Raw genomic sequence first — 22869 nt, 5'->3', positions numbered from 1 at the left:
CACTGAAACTGTGAACTTTGGTTTCACTACAATACATCTATAAAAATAATGTTTTATATTTGTGTCGTGTGCATGATTTATCTTTTACCCATATTCAATAATATGGAGATAATGGCTAGATTGAAAACGGGACCATCTACTAAAAATTAAAAACTACAAATTTGTCCAGAAATTAACAAGAGGAAGTGGTTTTGAACAAATAAACAATCCCGTTGTACTTGGTATAATATACCTTTAATGGTTAAATGTATAATATTATACAAATTCTACTTTAACGATGATATTTCAAATATTTTTATGAGAACAACTTTCTAGAAATTGATGAACTAAAAATATGAATTGAATACGATATATGTATAGCACCTATGTAACCCATAGTTAGTTCACTCCAGTTATAAAACTCTATTAAATTGCGTAAGAATAAACCAAGGTGCGTTTATACTCAATAAATGTTCTACTTTTAAGTATCAAATAAACACGAAAAATATATACGCGTACCTATATCTACTTCATGTTTGTTAGTTTTCACAATAAACATATTTATAAGATTGCCTTTATCCGAAACCAAGGTAGCAAAATACATACACGCATTTTATTAAAATATTTATAATCGTTTTTACGATGCAAGAAAAGCCGACTGATATGACCGAACAAATTATACTGGTCTATAATAGTCTTTTAAGTTAATTTTATATTATATATTATTTTAAAAATATCATCGCTGTTCTGATAACTCATGTCAACATAATAAGATTCAATAGACTATACTGCAAATCAGGTATATATTATTTAATATAGTATTATACCCACAGGCTATAATTATTTATGACTATATATAAAATATATCTTCGCAAGGGATCAAAATAATATTGATAGACAAATATTTAATTAGTATACAATTATGTTAGGATTAGTTTGTAATATTTTGGATATGGCAAATCATTTTTAAAAATAAATATATATTTATATGTAAATATATAAGTATATATTACCTATTTAAAATACGACATTTTCAATTTAAATACGGCAAGTCAATACGTATAAAACAAAAAGTAATGCGTACTGCAATATACTACGCGTTGACTTTATTATTTCTGTCGATAATAATCGTCACCACCCTCACCGTTCGACGAAGCCATAAAAAATTGCAACCCTACTGTTAGAAATATGTTGTTAAAATATCGACTACCAGCTAACGTGTGGAAAAAAAAATTGTGCAACTGTATGTATTTCATTATTAATAATATAGATACACGAATTTCAGTGTTTCTACAACATTACAAGTGCCTACCTACCATGTTCGAGTATTATTAATTATTATGTGTGTTTTAATTTGTGTACCGACTTTAATTCACAATATTAAAAACATTATTATTTAAGATGTCGTTAATATTATATAGGTAGTGAATAATTAAAACAATGCAGGTGAAATCGTTAAATCTGATAAGACTTTGTTCGTTTAGAAGTAAACGTCTGGACTGTATGTATGGTACTCCTTACAATACTCCATTAATATAAATGTCTGCTTTATTGATTCGAGTCTAAACTTTAAATAACTATGAATGATGATAAATGGTTTTATTTTATAAATTGGCCGCAAGTATAATATGAGCTACCGACAGTGTATTCCACAAGGTGATTAGGACAAACGCTCATAATCATTTGTAAAAAAATGCTATCCGCAAACAAGACGCAGTAATTATTTACAAAAAAAAAACAGAACTTTATCGGACTTCTCGAAAACGAAAATAACTTATCTTATATATTTTTACCATGTGATTGTTTTATGTTAATGGAATATAAAAAAATAATAACTGTTGACATTTTTAGTACGATTTGTATGTGCATATTCCATGTAAAAAGAGTGATTAGTTATATAACTGATAATTATACTATACATTTTTAACTGATAGAAATCGATTCATTCGAAAATATATTATACACTTATACGTATGTCCACCTATTATTTTATGAAACGATTTGGATTTTTTTTTAATTCCCTCCACTGCAGAATATTTTTGTTTAGGTAGCTATATATTTGAACGGACTAATAATAGGTAGTCAAAATGCGTTTGTACAAATCAAATCGTTAATTAATATTTACAACCCGTCCATAAAAATAATACTGCAGCACGTCGACTCGTAGGCCTATGCAAATTGATAACCGATGTAAATAAATTACTGTGCTGCGTGATGGAGGTCAACCGATTTTATATTCGTAATAATAATATTTTTATTATGAACCACCGCGAACGTAAGGTACATATAATACGAATACCTATATAGATATAAGGACAGCCAAGGTATATAGGTGTACTTATACTCGCCGACTATTTACGGTTATAGTATACCTAACTCAACGTGTGTATGTGTGTGTGTGTGTGTGTGTGTGTGTGTGTGTGGTACGCTCGATATATTAACATACAATATGAATTCAACCTTTGAAAAAAAAGGTTGCACATTTCATGACATTGATAGTTATTTAGCGCCACAAGACTACCCGAGTATAAAATATGTATAATATTCCTACTCTTTTGCAGTAAATCCAACAATCACGATCCTTGGATGTCCTATCACTGTAACACATATACAGTTCAAATTCGAGGGGGGAGCTAAATTATATCAACGCCTAGCAGTTCCCTTCCCCGATGTTTCATAAATGAAGGAATATATGGTTACAGCATAAATTCAACTTATACAATTATTAGTATCGTTTTGTGTCATACCTGCAATATTATGTACATAAATGCCCTCATATAATACTATATACTTTACAAAATACAAAATATTTGAATATATTATTACCTGTACTTACTTACATTTAAGTATACTATTTATCTCAATAATTTAAAATCTTGTTATAAAAAAAAAAATATATAACAATATATTATAAATGTACTACTAAGTACTAACACATCTTTTACTAATCAAGTACGCTATCAACTATCAAGGATTAATAATCAATTCATAACTACACCACTATATATCGGCAGATTTCTAACACACTTATACTTAAAAATGTACACAAGATAAATAATTAAATTGATTGTGTGACATAAATTTTGTTTATCTTGAAATATTACCATTACAACCGACAACTGTCAATCTATATTTACACCTCAAGTCTATTATAAGACTAATTTTGTAATATTAAATCGTTTGAACTATAAACTCAAAAACAAGGGGGGAAGTAGATAAACGCTCTGCCGTCCAGATAGCTAGGTGTCGAGTGTACCTCATCATTGAGTAGGTCACTGTTATGGATCTATTAAATGTTTATATTTTAATTCAAATTTCAATGGTAAATCATGATGAACGATGAAAAACGATTCGGATTGTTCAACATTTTGGATACCAAATAACTATTTGAACAATAATATTAAAATTTTAAACTGCGGCAATTTATATACCTACTATATATTTACTATTGATTATCGATACGATACCATACTTATGGGTTCGTAAATAATGTATTAATGTATATAGGTACTTAAATAATATATAAATATATATACCCATATATGTGTTACTATGTACCAATATAGTTTAATTAATTATATATTATGTTACGTACAAATTGTTAAGGTAAATTCAAATGTATTTTTAAGTTTTACCGCAACTTGCTAACTATTAGTTCCTTTATACTTGCGATAATACTATACATTCTTACTATACTGTATTTACTTACTAAAATAAATTACCGCAGTCTGCAAAATGTATCTTATTGGTTTTGTTATTGTAACATGTTCAATTTGTCTTTTCCGCAGTTAACTATATCTTCCTAAATTATTACAATTCAATAATCAATAAGCGTAAACCAAATGATACTATTATTTAAAGGTATTTATAAAACAGGTGCAGTAATTACTTATTAAAACTAGCGGTTTGTTTAACAAATATTATTGCAATTTTTAGACGACTGAAATGAATTCTTGTTGTGACCGCAGTCATTTTCCAATGCATTTTGAATGCATTTTGAATGCTCACAAACCATAATTTTGTATTTTTTCCTCATTGTTCGATTTATTAATTGCAGTTTTCGGTAAACAAACGACATGGTCGGTCTTTAAACATATTATTGTGCTTTTGCTTTTGTGCGGTGTACTGTATGTTGACCACAGGAATGTGTTTTCGCGTGTCCACGGATGACATGCAAAATTAAGATTTATAGCTAATGAAAAAAACTCATTATTTTCCACTCGTAACTAATAAATCCACAATTTAGGAACCCATCGTCTCGGGTTTTTCTTTATTTTACGATGTGCCTATATTATACTATTATATACACACGGAATCTGCAGTCGGCGAGATATTCATATTATTGTTCAATGCGATAAACTTTGACTTTTGATCTGCATGTTGTTTGTATACGTCGATAGAATTCGTACCAACCAATAGCCTAATAATATATCTTTTATTATAAGAGATTATCGAAAATGTTTTGATTAAGTTTACATGGTTTGTTTTTTCCCCTTCATTGGCATCTGTTGATTATGATATTATTGTTAAACACTATATACATAAATGAACAAGATGGAAATCCTTCGGCAACAGATTAATTATATACCTACTTCATACATATATTATTATTACTGAGTAATAACATTATGTGGTTGAACGCGGAAATTCGCATGATGTTATGTACCTATGTGAATATATACTATGTATATATGTATCCGAGACATTATAGATACTCACTATATTTACTGTTCACTTATTATTATATTGTATTTATTTGTACTGGTGTTCGTTCTCAAATTATGTGTATAACAATTAAATCAGCCGTTCAGTTTTCTACATAAAAACAAGCACAACAACGGCACAATAATGGTGCGAATAATTTAATATGGCAATCGTTTTCCATTGTCGTCTAGTGATTAATCAAACAATCGTCAACAACTCGTAACAATAAATGAGGTGTTTAATACATCTGCGAGTCTGAGTGAATCAGAACTCCCGAGTATTTCATACTGGGCGAGGGAGGGTGGCGGTCCCCAAAGCCTCCGTGGTTTACAGTTGCAGGCTGGCTGGCTGGCTGGCTGACTGGCTGACTGGCTCTACACTGCAAGGCACAGGTCACTGCAGGTGTACCTAGAACTAAGGAATACTTTTATTTTGTGTTGGGATATACTTTAATGCATAGGTTACCAACCTATGGTCCGCGAGCCATACTTACAAAATGTAAAAATATTTTAATAATTTCATTTTCCTTTGAGGCATAACACTAATTATTGACAATCGTGTATAGTAGGTCGTTTATTTATAAATGTATATTACATAGTGAAACCCATGTTATTAAAAGCCTTTTATTCATATAATAATAATCAAAATTCTAAAATATGTGAAAAAAAATTGATTCTTATTTGTAAGAAAAATAAGGTATACAATTGAGGTGGTCCGTGACGTATCGAAAGTTCTCATAATGGTCCGTAGTACCAAAAAGGTTGGGAACCACTGCTTTAATGAGTTGAAAATAGATATGGCGTATAAAAAATGTCCGGTTTCCATAACGCATTTTAAATTTTAGTAGTAAACGCTCAACTTACTGCGCAGTATTCATATATATAGTTACGGCCTACGAGTATATAAATACCTACTACATGTATTATGTCTATTGTATACTCTAAAAAACTTTGGTGTAGTATTTTTCCTATTGATATTCGACGCATGTTAAAATATTTTCGATTATAGTTATATCATATAGGGTGGAGACCAAAGAATATCATCAACGCAAAAACAATATAAAATACTATAAATAGACTAATATAAAGATCCCTATTCCTCGTTCGATTAAAGCAAGCCTATGTTTTTCCCAGGTAGGTCTTAAGCTTAATCTACCGAATAAAGCACCATTGTATATCATAAATTGCAAATCCTATAAACAGTTCAAAAAGTTAGTTAAACTTTGGCTAATTCATTTATAACCCATATATTTAAAGCATAGTGTATATGATGTGAATCTAATAAACTTTAATTAAATTATTATAAGAATCCATTGGTTTATTTCTTTATATATGTATATATATATATATATTTTGTCATTCATATTAATTTTTAATTTTTTATACTTTGTCTTTTAATGTTTCCATTGTTATGTTTAATGTTTATATTATTTCAATTAGTTAGGATTTTTATTAGTACTCCGATTTTACCACTAAGAGATTTTCCTCAGTAGTGAGTTTGGGCCATTATATTCTATATTGTTGTTATAACTGCATTAATTGTAACTACATAATAAATTATTATTATTATTATTAAGACTAGAGTTTAACGATACTTGAAATCATACACAAATAATGTCTAACCTACTTCCTGTTATCGATTAAAATACACAATTAATCAAAACAATTTGAAGAGCATTAAAAAAAAAAAAAAAACAAAAAAAAATAAATATCAAAATAGATTATATTATACTTCACTACTTAAGCATTAATATACCTATAATAATGTGTACGGATAATATAAATAACACCACTGCACATTCCTCTCCAACATCAGTAATTGTTGTAATAATATTACCGGAAACTTAAAAAGACACACGCATTTGATATAGGCACATAGTATAGTTAATACGAATACAACAAGCATTGTTATAGAAATATTATTTATATTTTATAATACATAAGAACCTAAACGTGATGTTGCCCGATGTACCTACAATCTTTATAGATAAAATATACTGTTACCTAGTATATTTACCCAAGTACCTTACTGGTATATCAGGTACTGAGAGTACTTACCTATTTAACTGTGTACGATAATATGTTGATGTTTGATAACATGACGTAACGGTAAGTCGTCATATTGTCCGCACGCTGCCAATAATAAATGGAACAAAGTTTGTGTTCATAGATATTTACTGCAGTGTGCGGATGATGTGACGGTAAGAGTTATCGCTTTGTTATCTAAATATATAACATTGTCAAATAAATTAAGTTATTGCGATTCAAAATTTGAATGTAGAGTATACAGTACCTATATTTTTTGTCTTCAACACTTTATGCGATTCGAGAGGAGCCCCTCTCCCCCACAAATATTCAAGATTATAATATTATTCTTATTATTACAATTATATTTATATGTATCGTATATGATATTAAATATAATTTCTATGTGTATAGCCGTATAGGTTATTAAGATGACAAGCGTTGTGCAGTTTGTATTTATTATGTCTATTGACTTCGACTGTAGTGTGCAGACGTCCTTAATCATATAGTCATATATAATCAATACAAACAATATGCGTATTGGTAAAATATAATACATCAGTAGTTTTGGTGTAATTTTGAGTGCCACATTCCCCGCCAATCCTATATGACCATCAAATTATTTATCTTTATTTTTTCTTTTAATTCAGATCAAAAAAAAAATTTTTGCATATTGTAGGTACATATTTTTATTTTATATCCTGATCAAAATGCTTAGTAATTTACAGAATAAACATCGAGATATTCTGGTTGAATCTTATAAAAAAATCACAAGAGTACCCTTCAGGAAATTACTCACCTCATTGAATATATTATAAAATATTGTCTCTACATCACATCTATTTCTACGAAATTCTCAAAAGTCAGGATTTCAACTAGTATACGAAATACGAATTAAACTATAAATATGACGAAACTTCTGAATACTGGACACTCGCTCGCTGAAATGTTGTCCGCTATTCGGAGATGTTCGTTATAGGGGTGGGTTTCAAGCGTATCTTCTAAACCCCGCAGCTAAACCTTCATTTTCGTCGTTGCAACAGGTAATGAGGGCAAAATGTCAGATTCGCTCAAATGGTTCGCGTTTGTGTCGTACGGCGTCGGACACGTGCTCAACGACCTGGTCGCCTCCATGTGGTTCACCTACGCCCTGGTGTTCTACCACTATGTCATGCAACTGTCCAGCATCAATGCCGGGGCCGTGGTACTCGCCGGTCAGCTAACAGACGCGGTTGCAACGGCCGCCATAGGCGTGTTATCGGACCGCGCCAACATCTACTGTACAGATCGATACGGCCGCCGCAAGACTTGGCACCTCTTCGGTAAGATGTCTTTTAATAGTTAGTCGTGCTTGTTCTCTAGCACAGATTATATATAGGATTATAGGCATTGGCAAACTTGGAGTGGAGGGTGGGGGTTGTAGTTGTATCTGCAGCAGGTAACCAAGTTATATATCTATAATCTTCCTGGTCAATTTTTATTCTATAATAATAAACTATATAATATGTTTATATTTATATCTGATTAATTGTTGTATCAGACGCTTTATTAGCTTAGGGTTGCAAATAAACTTAGACGTTATGATGAATGCTAACTGTAACGGGTATAACTCGTTCGACCAGTGAAATTTTTCCTTTCAGTAATAAATAAGTAAAAGCATAATATAAGCTTCTGTATCTTTACCCTTATAGATTTCCTATCCCAAACTAGAAACAAAAGGGGAATTCAAAAGTCAATATCATCGATCAAACTCCGCGTGGGCTATTACAATGTATAATAGGTAAATGTTTAAAAATGCAAGATGGTTATAAACCAAATCCCAAGTCCACCTATACATATTATAATACACCACACCTACTCATGATATTGGTAACATACGATCTACTTAATTACTAACCTCCATCGTTCCCGCTGCAGGCAGTATACTGGTGTTCATAAGTTTGCCTTTCGCGTTCTCACCGCCCATATTGCCACAAGCCGAGACCTCCGAACTAAACACCGCTCTATACTACAGTTTCTTCATCGTCTTCTTCCAAATTGGATGGGCATCCATCGAGAACTCGCACATGGCGTTGGCTTCGGACCTGACGCCAATACGCGACGAACGAACGGCATTACTATCCGTCAGGTATTAAAACAAAAAATAATTAAAATATATAGCATGCCGAAAAGTACAATCGTATTATGCACGCTTCTTATTTTATTTTTATTTATCGATCATCACTTTTATGTGCGTTTGCAATACTTACACAGGTATAGTTTTACTGTCTTTTCAAACATCTTGGTATACGTAGTCACCTGGATCGTGCTCAAAAGTAGCAATGCGAGCAAAACTCAATTTGGACCTGCAGAAAGAAAAGAATTCCAAGTACATATAACAATTTTTTTTGATTTATTTTGAAACAGAATACCCATGTAGCGCCATGTATATAATTTGCATTGCCTGCCCACATTTTAAATTTAAAAAGTACCACTTATATAGAATTTAAAAAAAAGTTATATATAATTAATAGCGATTGTTTACTGTTACTTCGTATGTATGTTGTTCGTTACAAAAATTTAAGTTAAGGCTTGACACGATATTATCATATAGAGGTAGGTATAGTAGTATGAACTATAAGTACTGTATAAAACAAGTAATTTTTACATCTTGTTGTGGTAATTCCTAATGATGAACCTACGCACATAAATTAATGTACGTTTTGAGCATGTAATGTATATAAGTTAAATAAGTATATGAGTACTGTTATTAGTATCAACATATAACCTAATAGAAGTTGGAAGAAGTTAGAACGAATAACAAAGTCTGACGATTATTAAACGTTTCTATTCAGTAGTATACAATTAATAATATAATATATCTTTGCTGTGTGCTACGCGAATGCAGGACAACACACAATTTCCTCTCGAACATTTCCGCACTGATATTTTCGGTGTAATAAGACAAATGTCCAATAATTAATTTGAATGTGAAATTACTTTTATTTTCGTCTTAATTTGTAATTAAATTACATGGAAATATTTCCCAAAAAAAAGTACTATTAAAATAATAATAAGTAATGTATAAAACAATAAATTACTATAATAATCTTAATGTTTTACAAAAATTCATTGCAATCATAATGGTATAAGTTACTATAAAGAATATCTAAAATTGTGTCCCAGACCCCCATAAATTGCTTAGGCAATTAAAATATGCATTTTTATACCTACCTAATTATATTTATAGACATATTAAGACATTTATTCTGCTTTTTATTACACATAAAAACAAAACTAGACATTAGACAAAAAAAATAATTTCATATTAAAATACATTTTTTTTTAAAAGGTGGGAAAATATCCACATTAAAATATACAAGGAGAAAATAGCAACGAGGGAAATATCTAGAGAGTTAATTCCATTTACCACACTATGGTTCGGATTCTTAAGGGGTTTGATATTAGTACATTACATTATGCAATTTTACCCAAATATCTTAATTTAATAATTTTCAATTTTAAATATGTTGAAATACTTTCATAAAATAACGTACAAGTTAGTGGTGCACATGTTGGTTGTGACACAGTATCAAAATTGTATAGGAAAACTATCCAAACTAATGTTCTCACGGTTTTATTGATTCAAGCAAAACCTCATTATATTGTATTAAAATGATAATTTATATATAAATAGTATAAGGGGATTTTTTCTAATAGTTCACAATTGTAAATTCCCCCCTCCCTACTTTCTCGCAAATCAATCTAACCCAAATCAACATTTATCATTGAATTCAAATTTAACACCCTTCATTACAGTGACCCACTTGTAACCTACTGTACAGCAGAGCGATATCCATTTATCCTCTGTTTTAATTTGAAAGGCATTAATTTTAAGTATTACTTACCTTTTTTCGCCCATGGCCTATCCGAAACATCACGCTCAAAACTAGTGTCGTTTGATACTTTATATAATTAAAAAGTATTTGTAAGTCCACTCTATAACCTGTGGCCTACAAAACTAGTACAATTTGCACAGGTTGTATAGTGGACTTACTAATACTTACCAGTTATAAGGAATCGAACACGACCAGTTTTAAACTTGTAGGTAAAAAAAGATGCAAGGCTATGTGAAATCGGCAAACCTTTCTTTATTTTTGTTCAGTACTTAAAAAAATTACTTGCAAATTTTAAAACTTTACTCGAAAATACTGGGCAATTATTTCCTAAATGTTGAGTTAGATTGACTTGAAAGAAAGTGAGGCGTGCCAACTTCACGACCATCATCAATAGTTTTTTTAATATGCTGATAAAAAAACAAAATTTCCCTCATTTGAAAAATATTTTAACACAAAAAATATGACAATCCCGTTTATATTACCTATTATTATTTTATTATTATTATTATTGAATTATTATTATGTTAAAACTTTTATATGGTATCTAAATTTTAATTGTTTTGTGTTAAATTGTTGTAAAGGGCTTCGCCCGTTAATATATATATATATATAAATAATATATCACATTTCTTGACCAAAAATCATGAAACTACTGTAAATTTTTACTTAGATAGTCATATTGGTGATAATGATTGTCGGGGCTATGACGACCATAATATTTCACATTGGAGTACGTGAACCACTTATCAACAACCGTGTGAATCGAGAGCTCCTGATGACCGAGACGGAGGCTGAACGCGCAGCCAACAGTATTTTGTCCATGTTCAAAAGCATCACCCTTTACCAGACAGCCATCGTGTACATGTGTTCTCGGATCACCGTCAACATGACTTTGGTAAAAAATACGCGCTTTTCCATAAAATATTTTATATTTTAAACGAACTCTCGCTGGAATTTCGTTTGATTTATTTTTATTACCAGGATTGTGAATTTAATGCATTCAAAAACCTTAATTTAGAAAATATAAAAATTATTAAAATATCAACAAAAAATAATGAAATAAAAAAAAAAAAGCTAAAAAGCAATAAAAAAAATAAAAAAAACTTTTAAAAATGGTAATGAAAGAATGTCAACATTGAGTTCGTACCTAATTAAAACGTTGTTTTGAAAAAGCTATGTTTTTACAATCAATTTAAATGAAAGCATTTTCTTATAAATTCACATCCCTAAATATATATATGTTTATAACTATCGTTATTGTAGGTACTGTTTATTATAATTATTGTTGTCGTGTGTATATAATATGTATTGATTTATATATGATGTATATATATACATATAGGTGTTCTTGCCGATGTACTTACAAGACTATTTAAATCTGGAAGCCGAAAAACTAGCACTGTTACCCTTGATTATGTTCGTTAGCAGTTTTGGTATGTCGCTCCTCAATAAACCCATGAACATGAAACTCGGCAGAAAGGTACCCGTGTTTTTGTTAGAATAACCTGGAAATAAAACATCATATATGTTATAAAATATATTTTTAAAGACTGAAAATTTTGCAGTACACTTATTCGTTTGGAGTGGTGTTGACTTTGGGTTCAGCGGTGTGGTGTTATTTTGGCGAAGGTGATACATATGCCAAATATCAAGTATACGTGGTCACTATAATAATAGGTAAGTAGTATTTAAGTACCTAACCTACACATATACGATATATCTGATGCATGTCATACGCACAACTAGTGTGGGAGGGGGCTAGTGGGTCTTTAGCAATTTTAAAATTCATCCAATACTTAAGTAAATAGATATTACAATTTACAAATCACTTAAAACAGTTACCTTGTCTTAGACAAGTACACTATAAAAACAACAAAATTAGTTTTGAAATAAATAATAATACATAATATTAGAACCTAAACACAATATGTTTGTTATTGCTTTTTGTTGTTATTTAATAATAGATTGAATTAGTATTAGCAAATGTATTTGCAATATAGTAAAAAATATACCAAAAAAAATAAATAGGTATACTTATAACGTAAAAATAAATAATAGTTACTAAATGTACTATCTAATTTAAAATTGTTTTAAAGAAGCTTGAGATGTGAATTAATTGGTGGGCTGTTATAAATTTTACTAGCCCCTGTAATTTAGGACTAGTTACATCGTGTATAAATTATGTTTATAGTTCTCTTTACCTATGTGCCTATTTTAATAACCATTTATAAACATAACTACACAATTCCACATGCTTTTTATGCAACCTTGCATTACATTTGTCTGCTTTCACGTTTACCACTTATCAGACCGACTTAAACGATTTCAATTTGCATTTTACAATATACCAGTCGTTTGCTATGACTTTCAATCAAGTGCAAAGACAATCATTGCCAGTGTGTGATTTATAAAACGATTATTTATCTCATATGGGCAATTATACGTCGCATGCTTTAGAGTTGGTTAACCGTATGATCTTTATGTTTATGAAGAACGCACAAACAAAAAATGTAGTTAATCCACTAACTTTATAAAAAAACACATTTTTTCTTCCTTATACCTTTTATTTCACATATAGCCAAGCAATGCATATTGAATTTAATGATGTGTTTTCTCGGTGAATAAGTCGTAAGGATAGCACTGCATGGCCAGGTTCGGCTTGTAAAATATAAAATTAAATTTATGACATTTTGACAGTTGGTATAATGCAGGCAGCATTCGAAAAACACGATTTATTTAGAATCAAATTTAAACTTAAAAAATTTCCTACAAAATCTGTTATAATTCCAAAATATATCTCTAATCATAAGATTGCAAACCATAAGTCAAAGAAATGTCAGAATATCAAGTCCAACAATGTGTAAAGTGTATACTAAAATTGCGTTTTTCATAAAGTCTTGTTTTCAAAACGGCAGAGTCGTCTATTGCGCATAAAATAATATTATGTACGTTATAATAATAATAATAATAATATATAATATGTTTATTTTACATGTCTTAACATGAATATGTTTTTGGGCTAGATAGTGGATACACAATTAAATATTTCTGACCGATTTTTCGTAAGGTTTCCGTTGTTATGCTTGTTAGCAATAATATATTTAATATTTATGATCCATAGATTTTCTTTGCAGAGGAGAAATATCGAGTACCTACTGAGCTATGGTACTTTCGGTATGGCAATGGTGAATTTAAAACCGTGTGGAACCGTGTATGTAGATATACAAATGGATGGTTATTAAAATCTACACGGTTTTCAATTTTGTGATCTTGCGGTGATCGTGTTGCAGCCGACAATTAAGAGACGATAGTTATACAGATTAGTCCCAGATTTGGAAAGAATGAATGGCTGAATTCCGTCCAATTTAACAGCTTATTGATATTGGATTTTCCTATGATTATCTTATATTCTTATCTAAGTCATTTATTACTAACGATATGAAATAAGTATGATTTTAATAAGGGCCTCGAATAAAGTAAATTATATCCTAAAACAAAATATATGAGAGTTGAATAAATGTTTGAAGTTTATGTATGTATATTATATAGATACTAAGAAATTATTTTTCAACTATCGATTTTGTGAAAATTTTAAGCTGTCGTCCTTAGATATGATCAGAAAGTTTAAAGAGTAGTTTGCCACATTCGATTATTTATACCAAATGCTATAAATATATAATATAAATCCGATTGGCCTTAGGCGAATATTGTTCATATCGGTCGAATTAGTTCACATAATTTGCATTACCGACGCCGATTTTCCCGTGAACTGAAGTACCTACCGTCAAACCAAGATACACCTATATCTTCTATATACTATCTTATACTATTTTACTGAGTATATAGCGCATTATATTTTTTCACGGATGAAGACAGGTCATACAGCTAAAAATGTATGAGGGCTTTTAAGAAGTTAATAGAAGCAAAAACTATTGGACCGTTTTTAATAAAAGTTATATCAATTTAGACGCCTCGAGACTTGATAGGTGGTAGATTATTTTATCAAACCCTATAAGGAGCCTAAGGGTAGATCACGCCTCAGACATGCATTTTTTTTCAGCTCACGATAAAAGATGGTTGCCATTAGTTACATATTATTATATGTACTACTTTTATACATAGTTAATAGAAATATATAGCATATACATTTATTTACAAAATATATTTTTATAAAAAAAAAACAAATCTTTGGCACGGGCAACGCCGAATGGGACAGCTAGTACAAAAATAAATCCTCGGTACTCGGTAGCGATTTATTTGACAGTAATAATAATAACGAATAATAAAAAAATTAAACTGCAATACACATAGGTAGGTAATAAAATACATATGTACCTGCTTATATTGAGTCAATAATAATTATATTAATTATTGGCATTTGATACTAAACTATAATTGTTCGACATTTTATTGTGACAGCCCTAAGTCAGTAAAATGGGGAGGAAAATGTTTTTCGGGCTTATTTGGCTATTTTCCGGATCTAATTTTGTGTAAATTTTGGTCCACGGGTCCCAACTATAATATACGTCCGAGAAATTTATACTTTAGCAATAATAATAATAATAATAATAATATTAATAATACTATAATACCTACTTATCAGTTGTCGTTTTTGACGTGTGTCTTCGTGTTGTGATATTTGTAGGTATTGCTTGTTCGGTGGTGTTGGTCACTAGTCAAGCACTGACCACCGATTTTATCGGTGACAGAACGCACAGGGGCGCGTTCACATTTGGCCTGATGAGCTTCACCGACAAAGTATGCAACGGGGCCGTAGTCATGGCCGTCCAGTCTTTGTAAGTCCCGGAAACCGTAGTTTAGATATATAATATGATGTATACCGATTACCACTAACCTCTTATTATATACCTATAGGCATTGCGAGTCGTGTCCGAATTACTATCGCGACGTAATGGTCCTCAATTGGACGATTCCGTCGTTTTTGGCGTTCATCGCGGTCATCAGTTTGCCCTACGGCGGACGCCCAAGACTAAGTGAGTTATTTTAATATAATATGATTTTAATTTTAACGCATAGCTAACCGTATACCGGATACCGACCCAATGGTTGATAACTGATGTGATAACTCATTACACTTGTACTTACCTGAAATTATAGGTGTAGCTGAAGGCCCGGAAACGACTTCCAGTGGCAATCAACAGGCGGACCAATCGAAAAAGCGTCCGATCGAAAAGGGACAAGAGGCCTTACCCAGCTACGCAGTAAATTCATGACGGAGTAATTTATCTAGTCATAATCGATAACATATTTTAAAATAAAACATAAATTTAAAGTAAACAATTAACAAGCTACTATTTGTATTTAAATTTGCGTGTAGACATTTATTGTGATGTTTATAAATTTGTTATTTATATTGAATTATGCGGTATCGTCTATGCCAAAACTCCAATAATAGTACTCGACATACGCACAAAGGTCGTGTTATAGACAGGTACGGGTTGATGATACTGTTAAAACCGTGTTTATAGATTATACAATATTTTTGATTAGTTTATTTTATCGAGTTACCTACTTCAACAACTGTTGAAATTGTGTGATTTTAATTTTAAACAAGCCAAGGTATAGTACGAATTGTTGTTATTAATTATTTTTTATGTATACAATATGTTTTATGTTAACATTTTTTTTTCATACAACGTGATAATATTTGTATTGAAAAAAAAATTTTAAAAAGGTAAAGGTTAAAAATATTTATATTTTTTTTATACTAGTCTTTAAATTACGAATTTAATGGATTATGAATTTAATTTTAAATGTTATTTTGTACATAATATTATTCAAAATTGTTTTTTTTTTTTTAAGAAATTTGTGTTATTACAGTGAAAAGCTGTTAACATTTATAAATATTATACTAAAACTATTGTTAAACTAAGTTTTGGTTTTTAACAGTATTTTTTCCTTTTTAATTAAGATTTTTATAGATTGATGTACAATACAATTATTATTTAGTTTAAGTAGACAATGTTAACGTTTCCCTCCAAAGCTAATTAATTATACATTACCATTATTCATTATTATTAATTATTATCTATATTATAATTATACATATATATATATATACATCTAATTGATCAACGTTTTTATTTTAATTAAAAAAAGATAATAATCAATTATTTTGTTGTATGTATAATAACACACGTACTATATTTTATTAAATATATTGTTATAAACACAGTTCGTAAACATTTTAAAATGTAATTATTTTTATTATTTTTGTATCAAGATTTATTTTTATGCTGTCTCAAATATATTATACATTATTTTACAAGACTTACCTACCCAAACATGTATGTTTCCATTTAAATAACGAAACTTCGAAAAGAAGCATATACCTCCATCCGTATTGTTCTATAATAGGTAAGGATAAGATAATAATAAATTTTAAGTGCATCCCACATCCCTGGGGGCTAGAACGGTAAAAACTAAACAAAGTTAAAGAGTAGAGATGTATTATTATTATTTTTTTTTAGATTCTGAGCGGAGTGATTGTCTTTGCAATGATGTGTTTCTTTTTGTCTATCGACACCGTTTGGAACAGTACAACTCCAACTCGATTAATAGTTATTACTTTTGTGGGTGATTTCTGGTATCAAGTAAATAATCGGGAACAACAAAAACAATAATTGTAGAGCATTTTTACAAGTATCAGTTTTCAACAAAATATATTTTGTTTTTATTCCGTAATTTTATTGAAAAAATTAAAAACTGTGGAACTTGAATGTTTCACCAAATATTAATTATATCAATATACGAGGTTTTCTCGTCTCAATGTAAATTTTTTCTTCTTGAGCTATTTATAGAAATTTGAAATATTCGATTTATGTATGATACAATTGTGTTTCTGAGTAAAAAACACTTGGATATGTTATCCAAGGTAGGTCAACGGTTTTTAAACGATTAACGGTTATCATAGTGTTTGAAATATCTTTAAAGAAACGGTTACCGGTTACCAAAATATCAAAGTAAAACGATAACCGGTTACCGGTTTTCAAAAATTTTCGGCTCCTACCGGAGCCGATTACCGACTTTATTGAGAACGGTTTTAAGCCCTGGTTTTTACCACACTTAAAAGTATCAAAAATAGTCTCATATATACTTTTTTTTTAAGCGATTAAAGTACAATGTTTTATGAAATCTATTAAAATCACGGAAATTTGCAAATTATTTTCTGATTACAAACTTATAAAATTTTAATTTTAACATCTAAGGTTTGACAATTAAATACAAGAATTCAATAGATTTTAAATTAATGATAATATAAACTCTCTCATCTACCACAGCCATTGGCTTTTGAGAAGATCCATCATTTTTAACTTGATCTAGGAGTTCATTATTACTTGTTATATTTTTTATGGAAATAAACTTATTGGAGTTTCGGAAACTAATAAGAAACTCAAACATTTATGATTTAATGTACCTTTATATATTATGTGAATATAATTTTTATTTTATTTTTAATTAATCATATCCACTTTTGAAAAAAATGTAGTGTGAAGCCACATAATATATATTCTTATGAGAAATTTATCAGTATCGATTTTTGTAATTTTATCATTATTCAACGAATATTGAACTTAAAAACATTTCATTATGAATTTAATTATAATTTTGTATACACAATACGATTTTTTCAAATATTTAAACTAGGTAATTTTGATGTATTTATAGGCATTCTAAATTAACACATTGTCTTAAATTTTTTTTTAGTGCTGTTAAACATTTTTGGGCTCAGGGAAAAAGCTTTGGAAGTTTATAAAATCTCAATAATACAGATTAACAACTATTTTAGTATTTTACACATTTCAAGTTATTTAAATTTAAAAAAAAACCATTATAGTTAATCTGTTATAATTAAATATTATTCTTAATTAGAATATAAGGACTTGACATTTTTTGATAGGTAAGTACTATATATACCTTATTTTGCATTACTAACAAGTGTATCGCTATTTTACTATAAACAATGACATTTTCAAGATTAGTTGTATGTTATTTATACCACTAACTTATTCACACCATTTAATGATACATCTATGTTGATTCATAAGTTAATAATAGATAGTTAAATCATATAAAATAAAATTGAAATAATTATTAATAATAAATGTGATTTATTTTTAGCAAACATTAGTTCAAGCTACCTTATTAAGGCGCTTTGTGTAACGAAAGTATTAAATATAATTTTCAAATTTGATAGAAATTTGAAAAACTAGCACTGGGCTGCTTAGGCCTTAATATAAGAAAAATAAATTAAACATGGTTATATTAATACATAATTAAATACCCAATGACAAGTATATTTTGACCCTATGATAGTACGATACAGCAGAGTGAGTTCCTTGACTTTTTGTTTCACATTAAATGTCACAAAGGAGTTAAATACATTTTATAAATTTAATGCATTTCTATTTATGATGTATACAAAACTACACACTAGCATTTATAATACATATTTAATGACTTAGTGAGCAATTGAGAATTAGTCAATAAATTAAAGGCGATTAAGTAGAAATATTGTACTTTTATTACATTTTTAATGACAGACAAAATAAAAATACTATATTTTCAATTGAATATGAATTATTTATACATACGGGGCAATTTTTTTTTAACACTTATCATTCATTAATGAATATTGTCAGTGCACGTTTTCACATAATTAAAGCCTGGTTTACTATATTATAAAATATGGGGAAAAAATTATAACTTATAACATAACTTTTTTTTATTGAAAATGAAGATTTACAATCACTGTAACTATGTAAAAGCACTTTTTTAACAAAACATGAATGGTCAGTGTTAATAAAATAAACCATGTAGTATAAATTATATTATGCTAGACATTTTGTTTTTTATATCCAAATATTTTTTAAAAGTAAAAACAAAATGGAAGTTATGTCACATACATTAGGATTAATTTTATGGTGTTTCAATTCTTTTTCTTTTTTTGTGTAAATTAATTTATTCAGAAAACAATAAGGCCCGTTATTTTAAAATTAATAAAATATTATATACACCCTTTACCAATCTAAATATCAATAATTATTAAAAAAAAAAACAATAATTATACAAAAAAACAACAATAATACGCTGCACTCCGTTTAAGTTTTACAAAAATTAATGTTATACTTTTTAATATCTTCGATAACACACAATAATATTATCAATTGAGTTTTGATACTGATTAATTTCAAATGCTGATGTCTCTTTTCCTGATAAAATTGAACAACTGAAGACTTACAAAATTCTATTAAAAAGGCAGTTTTGGTTTTTAGCCAAGTGTACATCTTACATTATAATAACACACTAAATTAAGTAATAACTTAAAAAAATATTTAATAATGATTTTTCACGAGTACAAGAATGCTCACATTTTACAATTTATTATAATATAATGTTCATAAAAATTTAAGTAATATTTAAATCACTTAATACAATTTTTTTTCTAAGAAGTTGTCTTCTAATTTAAGTATAGATTCTATAATCAACAAAGAATTGATTATCCTCTTACAGTGAAACAATAATAATTAATGGAGCAATTGTATGATGAACAATATCTTTTGAAATTATTACCAAATGATCGATAAAGCTAAAAAAAAAAAAAAAAATAATCATAATAAACAAAAGAGTCGTACGAGTAAGAAAAATAACTCAAGTACAAATAATTTTAGTATTTGTTAGGGTTTAAGTATAGTAAAAAAAAAGTTAAGAACTAATATTCATATAAAAGTACACTGCTTTCAACTATTTTAATAAAAGCATAATTTTGCACAACAACCATGGTTGAAGCCATGTAGTATTAACAATAAAACGGTTTGTTTAATTAAAATTATTATATATTAATTATATTATAATCATAACCATAAATCTAAATGCTTATACATTAATATGCACAGTTGCATTATATACATGCATTCATACACATACAATGTGTTTACTGTATGGTATATAAATATTTTTAATATAAACATTATGACATGTATATAGGCATTTTTATAAAAGAGTGGAAAAAAGTGTAAACAGAATACACACCATTTATTAATCTCAACATGTTACAAAATGTACTCGTACAACTCTTAAAAAATAGCCATTTGTCTTTGAATTAAAATCTAAAATTATTTACAAATAACTTTTATAATAACTAAGCGCCACTAATATTGTAATGTGTATGAGGTGCTAGACTTAGTCAAAGCATTTACAAAACATTTCCTGATTATTTTTAAAATTTGTAAGTGACTTTAAGATAAATCGTTTAGATTTAAATCACTACCATATCCATTTATACGTAAAAAAAATATTTTTTTTGCTTTAACTGCTTATTAATTTGATAATTGAACATTTATAAGAAAAAACATTTTGATTTGATAAAAATTTTAAAATTATAAACCATTAACAACTAAAATGTATAAAATAACACCCCGAGGCTTTTTAAGATAATTTTTAAATTCAAAGAGCAAAAAAATTGAAATAGTTTTCCAAATTATTTTTAAAAAATGTAACCGTTTGATAAGCTAACAAAGTCTGCGCTTCTTTTCATTAAAATGGTACAATTTAACATAATATTATGATCTATTTATCTGGACTGCTTAGTTGAGAACATGGAGTTTTGTAAGGACTCCACCCTGGATTTAATCGTTCTTTTACTTACCCTGCTCAGGTACTAGAAAATACACAACTATTAATTAATTAGGACATTGATGTAAAATTCTATCACTCTAACTTACCTGAGCCAGATAGATCAAAATTTGGGGTTCCGCGTGGACTCCAGCTCGCAGCGTGGGTGGCGGCTGCCTCGTCTTCCTCCGTGACTAAAAAGCAAAAGACACAAAACTATTAATAATCGGCAAACAACAGACACGCACTTTCATGTGTCAACATACTCATATCACTCCAATTGGTAATGTTCGTGTGTGTTGTTTTTGGACTTATCAGCTGCTGCCCTGTCGGAATGGATCCTTTGTGCAACACCCTGACGACAACGAAAGAAACAACATCAGAGATAAAACTAAGTTAATAGTGAACTACCATCGGTCACCGATGGACACTTAAAATGATGATGATGACGATGATGATAATGATAATAGTAATAATAATAATAATATAGACGTGTTATTATATAAGTAGGGAGGTATAGGTACTGACTTTTTTTTCGACGTCCACAAAACGTAGTCTTCCCGCTTGAAGTGTTCGGAACATATTCTGAAACTCTTTGACACCTGGCTGGAACCGTGGTTCTTGAACTTCTGGATGACTTTGTCGTTCTGACACAGTTCGACCCATTGTTTACACCTGGGAAAAGTGAGGTCGAAAAAAAAAAAGTCAAGTACACCGCGTTAGAGGGACGGACGGCCGAAGTCGTCGAAATATGCTCACAGGCTCTCGTTGGTCGGGAACTTGTGAAACGACAGGTTCTGCGTGCTCCGACTCGAGTTGGTACATTTGTTGAAACAACAGTTCATGTGCGACGGCATCGTGTGGTGGTCGTCGTCGTCGTGCGCGCGGCGGCGTTCGGCGGGCGCGCAGCGGCGGCGGCGGCAATGCGATACGGTACGTCCTTACTGTGCTCTGGGGCACACGCGCGCACGTCGCGGGAAACGGGGCCGTCGGTGGTAAATTTGAGACGCGCGCCGCCGAAGTCGGAGGAAATTTTTTTTTTTTTAAATTAAAACGTTGTTTCACGCGCTGATAACGGGCTGCGTGATAACGGATCGCGTTGGCGGCATCGTCCGCCAGGCAGTGCGCTTTTCTATTTTCCTCGGTCGATCCGCGCTCCGCGCAACAACACTACGTGCGCCTGACGGAACGGACTTGTTGTCTTATTATAATATTATTTTATCTGGTACTGCGGACGACGGTACGAACGTGCGATATTAATAATATAATGTACGACGACGTGCTTACGGTATTCGAACGCACGCGCTAGCGCCCACACGTAAGACGTAACGTTTGGGTAACGCGTGCGTACGCGTGTCGCAGTGCGCTTGCGTGTACGTCGGCGGATCGTGTGCGTGCGTGCGCGCGTCGGGCGGCCATTGCGAGACGGCCGTCGTACGTGTGCCGTGCGGGTTACCCTTACCACTTACCTCGACACGTACACTTCGCCATCGTCCGCGTGCGCCTCGAGACCGCCGTGGATCACATGTAAATACGCGCGCGCACGCACACTCACGCGGCACACGTTAACGACAACGTGCGGAAGCCCCCCCACCGGCCCACGGGGCCCTGTTGCTGTAATGCTTTGTGTGTGTGTGTGTGTGTGTGTG

At 30.3% G+C, this 22869-nt stretch overlaps 2 protein-coding genes and 1 long non-coding RNA gene across 7 annotated transcripts in view; 1 reads left to right on the top strand and 2 right to left on the bottom strand.

The window, feature by feature from the left end:
* The window catches only part of LOC111040459 (major facilitator superfamily domain-containing protein 12-like), a 39165-nt gene extending 23090 nt beyond the window's left edge, over positions 1-16075 (top strand). For both annotated transcript variants that reach the window (XM_022324386.1, XM_022324385.1), the window contains exons 2-10: positions 7751-8029; positions 8625-8835; positions 8961-9075; positions 11256-11480; positions 11928-12065; positions 12151-12262; positions 15231-15381; positions 15461-15579; positions 15704-16075. In XM_022324386.1, the coding sequence (XP_022180078.1) occupies positions 7765-8029; positions 8625-8835; positions 8961-9075; positions 11256-11480; positions 11928-12065; positions 12151-12262; positions 15231-15381; positions 15461-15579; positions 15704-15819 (1452 nt within the window). In that variant the 5' untranslated portion in view covers positions 7751-7764 and the 3' untranslated portion in view covers positions 15820-16075. The remainder of the gene's footprint in view (positions 1-7750; positions 8030-8624; positions 8836-8960; positions 9076-11255; positions 11481-11927; positions 12066-12150; positions 12263-15230; positions 15382-15460; positions 15580-15703) is intronic.
* Positions 11927-15291, bottom strand: LOC111040462. Its single transcript, XR_002605200.1, has 2 exons — positions 15182-15291; positions 11927-12090 (listed from the first exon to the last, which is right to left on the bottom strand). It is a non-coding gene; the product is annotated as an uncharacterized LOC111040462 (long non-coding RNA).
* Positions 16076-18882: 2807 nt separating the features above from the next.
* On the bottom strand, positions 18883-22566 carry LOC111040457 (52 kDa repressor of the inhibitor of the protein kinase-like). Of its 4 annotated transcripts, none has more exons than XM_022324378.1 (6): positions 21980-22566; positions 21749-21895; positions 21487-21575; positions 21331-21414; positions 21255-21281; positions 18883-20195 (listed from the first exon to the last, which is right to left on the bottom strand). In XM_022324378.1, the coding sequence occupies exons 1-6, from the start codon at positions 22075-22077 to the stop codon at positions 20176-20178; spliced, it is 465 nt and encodes a 154-aa protein (XP_022180070.1). In that variant the 5' UTR covers positions 22078-22566; the 3' UTR covers positions 18883-20175. The 4 variants fall into 4 exon arrangements, with proteins under 4 accessions (XP_022180070.1, XP_022180074.1, XP_022180075.1 ...); XM_022324382.1 differs by having other exon boundaries at positions 21255-21266; positions 21980-22565; XM_022324383.1 differs by lacking the exon at positions 21255-21281 and having other exon boundaries at positions 21980-22565.
* Positions 22567-22869: the final 303 nt, after the last annotated feature.

This window comes from Myzus persicae, unplaced genomic scaffold, assembly GCF_001856785.1.
Source record: "Myzus persicae strain clone G006 unplaced genomic scaffold, MPER_G0061.0, whole genome shotgun sequence".
NCBI lineage: Eukaryota > Metazoa > Arthropoda > Insecta > Hemiptera > Aphididae > Myzus > Myzus persicae.
The sequence above is the reverse complement of the archived record's forward strand: the minus strand, read 5'-3'. Positions and strand labels throughout refer to the sequence as shown.